This window comes from Besnoitia besnoiti, chromosome V (assembly GCF_002563875.1).
Source record: "Besnoitia besnoiti strain Bb-Ger1 chromosome V, whole genome shotgun sequence".
Classification (NCBI taxonomy): Eukaryota; Apicomplexa; class Conoidasida; order Eucoccidiorida; family Sarcocystidae; genus Besnoitia; species Besnoitia besnoiti.
Window position 1 is genome coordinate 399,681 of NC_042360.1, and position 12,665 is coordinate 412,345.

The window sequence follows — 12,665 nt, forward strand, 5'->3', positions numbered from 1 at the left end:
AGCCCGTATGTAGAGTCCGATAGTCTCACGACTCTAAAAGTTAGGAATAGATTGCGTGAGTCAGCGTTTGGCCATCTGTTTCCGCTGCAGCCAGCGGAGTCTCAGGGGAAGAATAATACGAAGTAAAGCAGGCGATGACATGGTGTGTTGCTACTAACGCACACTACTCTACAGCTGTCGCTCCGTTTTGACAACTGACTCTCTGGACTTCCTGGTGATATCCAGTGACCTGTGTGACTTTTCAGTTCATTCCTGTCACGTCAGCCACGCAACGACACATGCTATTACTTGCTGACAACTAGGCGTAATGCATGGACCTCCCCAAAGGGGTGCTTGATACTTTTATGGTGCAGTAGCAGTAGTCGAGCCACACTGCCTATACCAACATTCTTTATTGCGTAGGTCAAAAAGAGTATCGTAAGATAACTCTGTAAGGCCTGGAGCCCGTGTCGCCATGATATCCGAATCCCTGTAAGAGCTGGAAGCATGGCTATAAGAGACATATGAACACGTCGTTCAGTGGACTCTTGAGCAGTTCCCCTGGCACTCACGTCATCAATGGAATACATCCGCTAGCCTGGGTCACAGTGATCTGGGTGTGAGAAATCTTTGAGGCTCAAAGACAGTGGAACATTGAAGCAGTCACATGAGTGTATTGTGACACCTGACCAATCACTGTCCCCAGGTTCCGTAGCTCAGCCGGTTAGAGCGTGTGGCTGTTAACCACAAGGTCGCTGGTTCGATCCCAGCCGGTACCGGTTTTTCTGGTCAATTTTGGGTATTTTGGGGTTTGTCCGCGGCGACTCCCAGTGTTTCTCTTGTGTTCCCTAGACAAGGTAATATGGTGTGTTGCCCGCGTGGCTTATTGCGAACCTGGCGCAGGCGTTCCCACAGGGCCTTCAGAGTAGGTGCAGGCACTCTAGGCCGGCGTTGTCTGTATGTGTACTGGCCATATCACCCCTGCGCAAGACAGTAATTTTCTGGTATCTGTCGCTATACCAAGGACTCAAAAAGGCAAGACGGCAGCACTCGACTTTCCGTTGAAAATGGAGATGTCGGCCGCGGATGACTGGTGGTGAAACGGTTGTTCACTGTACAGGTCTCGACCACAACGACGCCCTACAGCTCTGCACCGCTCCCTGGGAGCTGAACAGTAAATGATGCTCCTCAAACGAGTCTCACTCGTAGCTGACAAAACAACCACTAATACAGGAGCGTCGTGCTCAGTGGCGTTTCTAAACGCTGCACCAGAGGACTGACGAGGGCGCGCATGTCCACCGTGTCTTCGAACATTGTTTGCGAAACCTCGGGAAACTTGTAGGTGCCGGAATGCCCGAAAGTCGAATTTGGCGACTTCTTTTCTGCAGGCGGTGCCGGCGAAGACACATTCCCGAGTGGCAGGGGTCGCCCCCTGCGCGCTGCTGCAGCCTCGACTACTGAGTCGAGGATGCAGGCACCTTTGCAAGCGTATGCGACCGAGAAGAGGAATAGCGTGATTACTTCGTGGATGTCACCGTGGCATGTTCTAATGGAGCCCAGATGTGGGCTATGGTGAGAAGCGATCTGAGCACTGCCAACAAGACAGCGGGTCTCACGGGACGCACACACTAACTCCCTCCCGGCGCAAACGCACTTGGCCAGCTCGACCGGGGGTGATTAGGTGCCTCTTCCAGAGGTGTTAGTCACAAATCAGCAAATAGGACAGTTTTCTTTGAATCATGGTCGTTGGCTTTGCCCCTGGCTCCTCGTTGGTCACGCTGCCCCTGCAGCGGATCAGAATCGACTTGACCCGCGTTGGGTATGTCTTTGTTCCTGTTTCTCCTTGCAGATTCTCAGTAACTCCTCGAGATAAGATCTAAATGAGGTCCTCACATATTTCTGTCACGTCTCCGCGGGCCGGCGATCTCTTTCCCCCACCTAGTGAATGCAATTCAGTTCTTCGTAGATTAGCCGCCACGAAGGTTCGTGGAGTATGCATGGAAGAGATGCGCTCATTTCCACGGGAGGTGTCATGCATGCACCGCGTAGAGCAACAGGGAGATCCGCGCTCCACTTCTCGTGCTTTGACTCACGTGCGCATCGGTCAGCGGAGCACAGAAGGTTCCGAACTTCCATCTTCCCCTCCTGCGCGCCTGGCCTCTCTACGGAGAAGAGCGCGTCGAAGTTGCGCGCTCGGCGTACGCAGTGTTTGTTTTACACCACACCTCCTGGCGGGTAATTTGGAGACAACTCCACGTTCACCGCCTGCAAAACGCATTAGTCTCCTCTTCTTCCTTCCCGTCACGTTCTCCTACAATTTCTTTCGTGTCTCTCTCATCTGTTTGGGGCGAAACAACCATGGACAGCCCAGCTGGCAACGAGAATGGCACCTTTGCCAGTTGACGTTGCTGGAAGAGAGAAAAACAGAGACGAACAATCGACCAATACAATTCTCTTCACCCATTCCGTGCAACATTCTGCCACCGGACCGACACTCTGTGGTACCTTCTGCGACCACCTCGTCTGTTCTCTTTATGCGCCACTTGGTGAGTCTCTGTTTGTCGTTTTCGTCCTTTCGGCCTTCTGTCCAGCACACTGTCTCCTGTTTTCTGCATAACTCGACGGCCTCAGGGCTCTGTCACTGTCCAGTAGGCCCCTAACTGCCCAGCTGCGCCTTCGGCTGTCTCCGTGGACATCAGCAGCGTCTTGTCTCGTGCCTCCTTTCCTTCGAGACCTCGCTGATCTTGGAATACTTTTTTCTTTTCGTTGAGGGTCCGAAGCTTCAGGTCCGCACCGTTTGTCGCCTGTTGCTCTCCTCTTTCTTTGCCTGTTTCCCCTATATGCTGAGACCGCGGGCACAAATGCGAGAGACTTTCGCAGTCGCTTCTCAGCCGCCCGCCCCAACAGAACGACCCTCCCCTGCCCGCGTGGTGCCTTTCTCTTCTCCCTTGTAGTACCACGCCTCTCTCCACACTTTTCTGTGGGATTTGCGGGGCATCGGGCGGCGCCAATTCCACAGGAGAGGAGGAGAGCTGCCTGGATGTCTCACCGTGGGGTCAGCGGGCAGAATTCTCCAGAAACGTGGAGCCTGTGGATCGCCGGGCGGTCTGACGTGCTCACGGATCTGCGTGCGCACACGAGCCGCGCCGAGCCGAAGACGACTTGCGTGTCCTGCACGCGTGGTCGCCGGAGGAGAGCGCGCGTCCCTCGCCTTTTTTTTCTCCAGTGTCTCCTGTAGCTTCGTTTTCGCTGAACCATGAAGGACGAAGGCCGCTTTGCCGTTCCGCGCGCGTCTGCGTCGGCGAGCGGCGAAGGAGAGGGCGCGCCTCAGCGACGGTCCGTGGGCGAAGGTAACGACCACGACGCGTCGTCGCCAGGTCCCGTCCCCCGCGTCCACGTGTCTCCTCCGTGCTCAGGGACCTCCAATCCGCCCTTCGCTGCGTGTGGAGCCGCATCCGCGCCGAGTTTCTCCCGCCCTGGACTGGATCAGGACGAAGGAGACGGCGCCGGTCAAGGAGACATAAGATGTTTCGCCCCTTCTTCATCGCACTCAGTCCCCGGGGGATCTCATCCCGTTCTTTCCTCAGATCCTGCACCGCGCCCGGCTGCGGCGACGGCGGTCGCTGGCGACGGCGAGGCTCTTGCGTCCCCTTCGCCTGCGTCGGTGTCGCCCTCTGAACCGTGCTCGTCATCGTGTTCTGCACCGGCGTGCGCTGCTGCAGGCTCCCTGCCCTCTCTCTCTTCGCCCTCCGCGCGTCAACCGCAAGGAGCAGCGCCTCTGCGGGGCGGGTTGCCGCGGACGTCGTCCTCGGCTGCGTTTCCCGCTGCGCCTCCGCCGCCACCGAGTTCGTCTTCCGCAAACAGTGACCGCACCGGCGGCGCGACGCTCTGCGGCGGCCCGCGCCTGTCCGCCTCCGGAGCGGCGCCTGCCGCTGGGGCGTCGCCAGCGACCCACTCGCCTGGGCGCTCCGCGGAGGCGGCTCGGCCTCGAGGCCGCGGAGACAGTGCACACGCGGCGGGCACTTTCTTCGAGAAGGGGAGCGAGTGTGCGCACCTGGGCGCGGCGCCGGGCGGCCGCGGAGCCAGTCCTGCGCTGGTCGATGGGGGCGGCGGCTATGCGCGGGAGAGTCCCGCGACTGCGTCGCCTGCGAGTCTCTTGTCTCACTCGCCCTTCTTCGCGTCGCCCCTGCAGGGCGCGGGCGCGACGGGGGCGACTGCGGGAAGCAACCGACCGCAGCATCCACTGGTGCATGCGTCCACACCTTGCTGGGTGAAATACGGCGAGGAGCACTATCCCGAAGAGGCCGTGCCCATCGAGTACCAGTGGGTAGAAGACGACGGGACCTGCTGCTGCTACGTCACCGACTTCCTTCTTTACAACAAGAAAGGCGAGCGCCTTCTCCAAGTCGAAACGCTGGTAAGGAAGAAGTGCTGAAGAGGAGGAGGAGAGGCAGAATTGCCAGGGGAGGACAGGGGGGCAGCCTGGAGAGAGGGAAAGGGGACGGGAAGACGTGTGAACTGACACTGTTAAAGTCCGCTCTTCCAAGACACGAAGAACGCCTGGGCACGGGCTCTTCCCGTGCGCGTTCGCGCCTTCTGCGTAGAACTTTGGCGCTGGCCTCTCTCGCTGTTTCCAAGTTTCACGTTTTTGCTCCGTCTCCAGCTCAGGCGCCTCTCGTCGCGTTCTCCTCATTCAGTCCACGTCTTCCCACGACGCTTTTTCCGTGCGCCGTCTCTTCTCTTCGTGGTGCTCGCTCACTCTCTCTCTGTGTTCGTCTTCGTCCCTGCCTCTCGCCGTCGCTGTGCTTTCGACGTGGCGGCCTCCGGGTTTCTTTTCACCACGCCTCTCTCTTCGCTGTGCGTGGTGCGCTTCGCCGCAGGATCAAGATGAGCTGGCGGACGTGGCGCTGTACGGGAAGCTGGTTCACGTCGCCCTTGTTCATCCGCCAGAGGCGCTGGAGGCCAGGAAGCACCCGACCGCGTGCCAGGTCTATCCGCACCTTCTACAGCAGCGCCGGAGACAGCAGAACCCGCGGAGCCGGCGCAACCTGCAGGCGACGCCTGAAGATGACGGCGCCGCGCAGGCCTCCCCGCGGTCGCCCTTGGCCGCGGGGCCCAGAGACGGCGGAGACAAGAGCGCAGGTGCGGAGCGCGAGAGTGCGGGTCGCGGAGGAGCCGAGGGCGACCAGACGCCGATTCAGGGGGGGCGGGAGGAGGGCGAGAGGAAGGAAGACGGCAAATCCGCAGGCGACGAAGGGGCAGGGACTTCCTCGCTTGGCGGGAAAAAAGTTTTCAGAAAACGAGGGGGAATGCTCCATCACCCGTTCATCACCCCGAAAATCCCGCGCGCATTCAGAACCTTCCCCGTGCGCGTCGACTTGACTGAATGGTACGTGCCCACGCCCATCATTGGTTTCCTGGCGGGTCTTTTTCTCACTGCGCTCTTTATTCCGCTGCGCAACGTCCCTCATCGTCCTCTTCCCCGTCTTGGTGTGAATGGAGCGTCTGGCCTGATCTTCGTCTCTTCAGTTCTCGTTGCACCTTTTGTCTTTGCCTTCTGCCAGACGCCCCCTCCGTGAGGCTTCTCAGAAAAAAAAGACTCTTTTTGTGCGTTTCCGTCTGCCTCGCGTCCTCTCTCTCGCGAGGAACACACGACGGGGGCACAGCATCTGCTCTCCTACCCCTCCACCTAGAAAGAAATAAAACTGTGTGTGTGTGTGCCCGCCTCGCTTCGTGCTTTCTTCACGCGCAGTCTCGCCCCGACAATACGCCCCGCTGTGCTGCCCGGATTCTGCGTGTTCTTCAGGACGATTGACTACGGCAAATCCTCGAGTCAGACGCCCTACGTCTGGCTGATTTCATCGCTGAATCGGTACTACCGCCTGGAGAAGCCGGCGGGCCGCTACGCCCCCGTGCTGCAGTCCCTGAAGTACAAGTTCGAGGTGGCGTCGCGCGTGATCAAGCAGCTCTCCGTGGATCGGCTGTACCCCTACCAGGAGCTCGTTCGCCACCTGACTGCGGATTCTCGCCTCAAGAAGGCCTTGGCCGAGAAGGCGCCTGCAGAGGGGCCGGACAAGGAGAAGGAGAGCCGGAGCGGCGGACGCTGCAGTTCTTCGGGCGACGGCGGCGCGAAAGACGGCGAGCTCGAGCAGCCAAGCCAGGCTGCCTGCGCCACAGGCGAAGATGGCGAGGAGGCGGGGGGCGGAGGTGGGGACGGCGCGCCGTCGCGGAAGAAGGCACGGCGGCAGGAAGCGAAGGAGAATGAGAAGCTGTCCGCCGACGAAGAGGAGGAGGACGAAGAGAAAGAAGACGGCGAGCTCGCATCCGGCAAAGCGAGCTCTCAGCAGGTGTCACCGCGAAACGGCGGCCTCGGGAGCCCCGAGAACGAAGAGGGGTCGAACGCGGATAGGCTGAAGGAAGCGTTCCTTTCCCATCCCTCCTCTGTGGCGGGCGACGACTTTGACGACCCTGCGGGGGCGGACCCTTCGTCTTCGGTGCTGTCGCCGTCGAGCAGGCTCACGCCGAATTCCGCGCACCCTTCTTCGGCGTCGAATCTCATTGGCGGCGACTTCGGCAACCTCGTGCTTCCGCCGGGTCTGGGGTCGTCCTCTTCGCTGCCTCTGGATCCCTCGTCGCTCTTCACCTCCTCCAAGTTCATCTCCGCGCTCGCGATCAAGAAAAACAAAAACTGCCATCTCCTCTCGCTCTCGGACCCAGACGGGACGGGAGTGCGCACGCTACCCGATGGCTCGCGGTCTCCGGAGAGCCCCTGGGGCGCGCCCCTCGCGGTCGAAGGGTGCACAGAGGAGTCGCTGATTGAGGTCTTCCCTTTCCTCGAGTCGCAAGTCGCCGCGTTCGAGGCCTCGACAGGCGTCTCGGGCCTCCTCGCGTCTCCGTTCATGAATGCCCTTCGCGCCCGCGTCTTCCGCTGGGTCGGCAAAATGGAAGGCGACAGTGCGGTCGACGAAGTTCCCCCACTGCAGCAGACGACGACCCCCGAGATCGTAGGCGGGCGGACAAGTGAGGGCGGGCTCCTCTCGCACCAGCCGGACGACGTGCTTCTCTCGCTGAATGAGTTCGGTGCCTCGTGTGCAGCTGAGGGGCGACACCCGTCCCTCTCAGGCTCATCCATCCCGTTCTCTGGGGCGGCGGCAGGCGGCCTCCGCGGCGCCGGGCAGGGCTTCCTCGACTCCCCGCCATTCGGGGGGGACGCGTCTGCGCAGGGTTTCTTCACCGGGACCCGAGGCGGGCGCCGACGGGGCGCGAGAGGCGGGCGCGGCAGGGGCGCGGGCGGCGAAGGAGGCGTGAGGGGTCGCGGCGGCCGCCGCTTCCCGAGGGACAGCGACGCAAGCGCCTTCGCGCGTCTGGGCGGCGACTACTCGAGGGACATCGAGGGCCTTGGCGGCCTGACGGACGAGGATGCGCGCGGGCTTCGAGACGGGCTCGACGGAAGGTCGCGCATGGAGAAGGGCGAGAGGCTTGTCAAGCGGGAGGGCGGAGACGGCCGGGAAGGAGACGAAGACGGCGCGACCCGCGAGGGAGGAGGCGGAGGTGGCGATCTCTCGGATGAGGAGGAGAGCCGGAAACGCGTCAAGCGAGAGGAAGACGGGCGGAGCGGCGACCGGGAGCCTTGGGCAACGAAAGATGAAACCGATCCTCAAAGAAGCATGGACACCGACGAAGAAGAAGACAAAGATGAAATCTCGACGGTGCCCGAATGGGGAATCGAAGGCGACCCCGTTGATGTCAAGGATGAACTCGACCTTGAAGCAGAAGACCCCGCGGTAAGTACGCGCGCGTCGTCGCTTCTTTTGCCCGACTTGGCGCTGATTGTCGAGGGCCGTCCTTGTTGTCGTGTCGTCCCTCTTGCCTTGCAGAGTCCGGACTAAATAGCGCTGCAGCATGCGCTTCTGTGAGGTACTGCCTGGTATTCATGCGTGTAGCCCGTGTGTGTTCTTTTCTTTTTTCAGTACGCGCGGGTGCCTCTCCCAGGCTCCTCCTTTGCGCCCTACGAGTTCCCAGAGTTGCTGGAGCTGCAGGACTTCAGTCGCGTTTTTGTGGAGATGCTTCAACTGCCTAACTACCCTGTCGATACGCTGGAGGCGGCGCTTCTCTTGTCACTTTCGTCCTCTGTCGCTGAAGAGTTTTCGGCGCGCGCAGGGTGGCCTCCGCAGACGAAGGGTGGATCTAAGAAGAATGCGAGGAAGCAAAGCGCCAAGATCCCTCAAAACACACTCCCTTTCATCGCCGCTTCGACCTCTCTGGCTCCCGCGCCCGAGCCCTTCCATTTCTTTTCCCCCTCCGCGCGAGTGAGGAGAGAAGAAGTCGCCGCAGCTGCGGCCTCTGGGGAGGGAAAGGGGGCTGCCATCAAGACGGGAGCTGCGCTGCGAGACGCAGCGGCCATGGCGCTGGCTGAGGCGGCGAAGGAGGAAGCTAGGGAAAGCGGAAGTCAGGGTGCACTCCAGGCTGCGGAAGAGGGCGAAGGAGACAAGGCGGACGACGCGAACTCGGGGTTCGAGGGGGAGGCGAAGGCGTTAGACGCGAAGTACACAGCAGCGACTGGCCGCGCAGGGGGAGAAGCCAGCCGCGAGGGGGGCCGGACAGGAGATCCCGAAGAGGAAAGAACTGACACAGACCCCCAGGGCGGGGAGAGCGACAAAGCGGTCGGCGGGCCTAGTCAGGGTGAAGCAGGAGAAGTGGAGGCGACCCCCTCACCACCTCCTGCCAAGCAGGGAAATGATGACTCGCCACTCCCCGCTTCCATCAGTGACTCGTCGTCCCCTGCGGCGCCTCAGGAGGGAGCTTCAGCGGCGCCAGAGAGGTCCTCTGCTGGCGCTGCGCCTCCGTCCAGCGCTTCACAAACCCCGCCTTCTGTCGGTGCTGCGTGTTGCTCAGGGCCTCTTGCCCCTTTTTCTTCGGCGTCTCTTCTGCGTCCGTCCTCCTTCCCAGTCTTTTTGGGCGACGCGCTCTTCCTGCGACTTGTCCAGCTGGCGTTCCTGCACATCAGCGACGCGCTGTCCCGCCACAACAAAACGGGCTCCTCCGCGACAGGAGACCCCGCGAATCCTTCGGCAGACGCCCGTGCGCCGCTGGTCTCGTTGCTCACGGCTGCAGCAGGCGCGGGGACTGGGGGCCTCGTCGGCAGCGGCTCTGTCGCCGCAGCCGCGAGCGGGGCTGCGGGCGGGATGGACACGCCAGCGGCCGCGACGTGGCTGGGCGCAGGCAGCCCAAACGGCCTCTGCGGCTCTTGTTCTTCGGGGTCTGCGCCGGAGAGAGACAGCAAGGTGAAGGGCGAAGAGTGGAGTGGCGACTTCGGCCGGTGGACCGCGCTGAAGAAGGCGGGAACCGAGCGCGAGCTGGAGGGCGCGGGCTCCAGACTGGAGGGCGGAAAGGGCGGACCGGCTGCCGCCTCCACGAAAGCAGTCGTGGGCGTCGCGATGAAGCACTTTTGGCGTCACGCCGCATTGGGGCCGAAGCTGAGGCGACTCGTGCCGCGCCACGCCGATGAGGAAGAAGAGGAGGACGGCGAGAAGAAGACGACAGCGAGAGGCGATCAGGAGGAAGCGGCGACGCGCCCCAGGAAAAGCAAAGCAGGCGAGCGCAGCCGGGAGGAGGACGAGGCCGCAGAGGCGGAAGCGCCGGAGGACGAGGCGGGGGAGGCCGACGGGGACGTGGCTGTGGAAGAAGGCGAGACCGGCAAAGAGGCGCGGAAGGAGCGGAAAGAAGCAAAACGCGAAGCGTCTTCCTTCTGTGAATCCCAGGGAGACGCGCAGCTCGAAGACCAAGAACCCGAGGTGCTGCAGATGCTCAACAATGCTCCCCGCGATCTGCGGCTGATTGACTTCCTGACATGGCCCCTTGTGCTCCAGCGGATGCTGTTTGACAGTCTATACACTCCAAGGCGCGTGGATGTGAAGAAGCCGCGCCGGAGACGTGCCAAGAACGAGGAAGCGCCTCAGAATCTGGAGGCCGAGTCGGCTGAGAATAAGGCTGCAAAGGTCGAAGACGACGGCGAGCAAGCGCAGGATGCGGCGAACGAAGACGCAGAGGGCGAGTCAGACGCCCAGGCGCTAAGCAGCGGACACGAGGAGGGAGAGGGCGGCGAGTCTGCGGCGCAGGCTGAAGCAGATATGGAGTCGAAGGAATGCAGCGACAACGCGGCAAGCTGTCCCGCCGCCGTCAAGCGCCGCAGCAGTCTTTCTTCTGCAGAGGACGCTGGCGGTGCGGAGGAGGGGCCGCCGTCTTGCACACCTCCCTCTCCGTATGCTGCAGAGGTCTCCGGGTCTGCGGCCGGCGAAGCGTCGATGGAAGAGCAGGGAGACAGCGCAGACAAGGCAGACGCAAAGGCACCTCCCGCTGAAGAGGTAGATGGCGGCGCCGAAGTCGCGGAGGTGCAAGAAGGCGACGCGGCAGCTGACTGCGGCGATCCGGAGGAAGACAAACGGGTTGAAGAGAAACGGGCAGCGACGCCGAAGGACGAGCGAGACGGAGAGGACGCGGAGGGCGAGGAAGGCGAAGAGAACGAGCAAGAGAGCGAGGCAGGTGCCAAGCAGGAAGAAGGCGGCGCCGCGGACGGCGAGGAGACCGGTCATCCAGAGACGGACCCGGATGCGGAGGAAGATCGCGAAGACGAGAAAGAAGAGCCCCAGGAGCAAGACGCAGGCTCTGCGTTCGGCGGCGCCCGAGGCCGAGACAAGAAGAGAAGGCGAGACGGGCAGGAGGACGGCGAAGAGGAGCTGGATGAGCAAGGTCGGTGCAGAAAGACTGAGAAGGACGTGGCCCAGAAAGCGGACGACGAGGAGGCCGCGACACCTGCGGAGTTCAAGCCTCAGAACGCACGCAAGAAGACACGAAGAACCTCGAGCGACGTCATGGGAGACGAAGAGGGCGAGAGCGGGTGCAAGGGCCGAGCCGGAGGCGAGGACGAAGACGAAGAAGACGAGGAAGCGGAAGAAGAAGAATTCGAACGCCTCGAGTGGCACCTGGATGATCAAAAAGCCGCCCAGTGCGGCATCCTCCCTTCGCGGGCAGAGGCCATGGCCATTGCCTTACACGACTTGCGGTAAGTGCAGACCGCAGTGCAGCTCGGGGCCCTGTGGAGGCGTGGTGTCGATCCGTGGCGTGTGTGCCTGAGGAGACCCATCACGTGCAGCAGCGTGCGCCGGCGGCGACCGAGAGGCCAAGGCAGAGATACGTAGAAAGATGCAGGCAGCGAAGACAGTGCCCGGCAGGCCTCCTCGCCTGTTCAAAACTTCGCTCGCAAGTCTCAACACACCTGCGCCCGCGCGGCGACGTGTCTACCGGCGCAGCTGTACGGCACGCTGGCAGCATTGATGTGCTCATTCGTGATTCTTCGCGTGCGCGTCTCCTCTTTGGCGCGGATGGCATTCCCTTCGTTTGCACTCCCATCTCTTCTGCCGTGGTCGGCGTCTTTGCCTGTGGCGTCGTTGCGACTCGCGTCTGGGGGTCTTCAGGCCTCGCTTCTTCTTGGCTCTTCCGCCCTCTGCGTCCGGCGCCCGTCATTCGTTAGAAGCGCGCGCCCCTTTCGTTTCTCCTTTGCTCAACAGGACCCACAGCGACGCAGCCGTTCCGCGGCGGCTGCAGCTGCTGCAGTGGCTGATCGCATGCATCGCGAACGGCTGGATGGGGAAGTTCTTCCTGGACGCCAAAGTGGAGGCGCTCTTCCGCGCGCGCGCCAACACCCTGCGCCTCCGCATGGCCTCCGTTGCCGCGGGGCCTCCGAAGCCCCTTGGGGGCCCGACTGGCGCCGCTGCCGGAGTCAAGGTGAGGCGTCCCTCGGGGCCGTGGTTCGCCGGTGGGTGGCCTTTGCAGGTGACGGAGACAGCGTGCGCAGCAGGCTGCCTGTTGGTGTCGTCTCTGAGCACTGGTGGACGCGGGACGCTGCATCGACGCAGTGTCGAGTGAACCACGCGGGGAGGCACGCACAGTTTCGGCGCCGAGCTGCGTGCATGGGGCTTCGAGGGACCTGCTCGTGTGGGGGGACGCTCGTGCGACCGCGCCTCGGTTTAGTATCTCGTGTTGTGCCCGTGTCTCCCGTTTTGTCGGTTCAGGGTGAAGGCGGGGAGACCGAAGGCGCTGCTGCGTCTGCATCGCCGGAGGCGCCTGTCCCTCCTCTCTCGACCGCCACTGACGACACTGCTCCAGTCGATGCGGGAGAGCGAGCGGAAGAGCCAAGCGCAGCTGCTGCGTCGTCCGCCAAGGCTGAAGCGCCTCCCGCGCCTTCCTCGTCCTCTTCGTCTCCGTTGCCCAACGACGCGGGAGACGGTTCTGTCTCTTCGCAGTCGATGCCGCCTGGCGAGCCGGGGGGGGCAGCGGCGCTGCGCCCTCGGGGCGCGAGAGCTCGTCGCCCTCAGAGCCGTCCGCGAGTTCGCTAGCGGCGGCTGCGGCCCCCGGCGCCCCTCGCGGGCGGCGTGGCGGGGAGGGCGACAAGAAGGCAGGAAAGGGGAGCTTCGCAGAAAGCGAGGCCGCTTCAAACGCGCCTGGCGGGGGCAGGAGGAGGCGCGGCGGGGGCCCCGGTCCGGCGGGCGCTGGAGGCGCCAAGGGGGGCGAAGACGAAGAGGGAGGCTCTGTCTCCGAGGCCGCTGCAGGCAAGTCTTCTTCGGGAGGGGCGGCCGAAGGCTTCGAGGCTGAGGAGGAGACTGGTCGCCCAGCGCCAGACGCAGGCG

The 12,665-nt window shown here is 62.7% G+C and overlaps 1 protein-coding gene and 1 non-coding gene across 2 annotated transcripts; both read left to right on the forward strand.

The window, feature by feature from the left end:
* The first annotated feature begins 684 nt into the window (after nucleotides 1–684).
* On the forward strand, nucleotides 685–758 carry BESB_063830. The gene has a single exon. It is a non-coding gene; the product is annotated as a tRNA-Asn (tRNA).
* A 2,477-nt stretch (nucleotides 759–3,235) lies between these two features.
* On the forward strand, nucleotides 3,236–12,374 carry BESB_058810 (uncharacterized protein; the record flags this gene model as incomplete). Its single annotated transcript, XM_029364295.1, has 6 exons — nucleotides 3,236–4,396; nucleotides 4,860–5,368; nucleotides 5,786–7,763; nucleotides 7,950–11,041; nucleotides 11,547–11,763; nucleotides 12,051–12,374. The coding sequence occupies 6 exons, from the start codon at nucleotides 3,236–3,238 to the stop codon at nucleotides 12,372–12,374; spliced, it is 7,281 nt and encodes a 2,426-aa protein (XP_029219003.1).
* Between the last annotated feature and the right edge of the window lie 291 nt (nucleotides 12,375–12,665).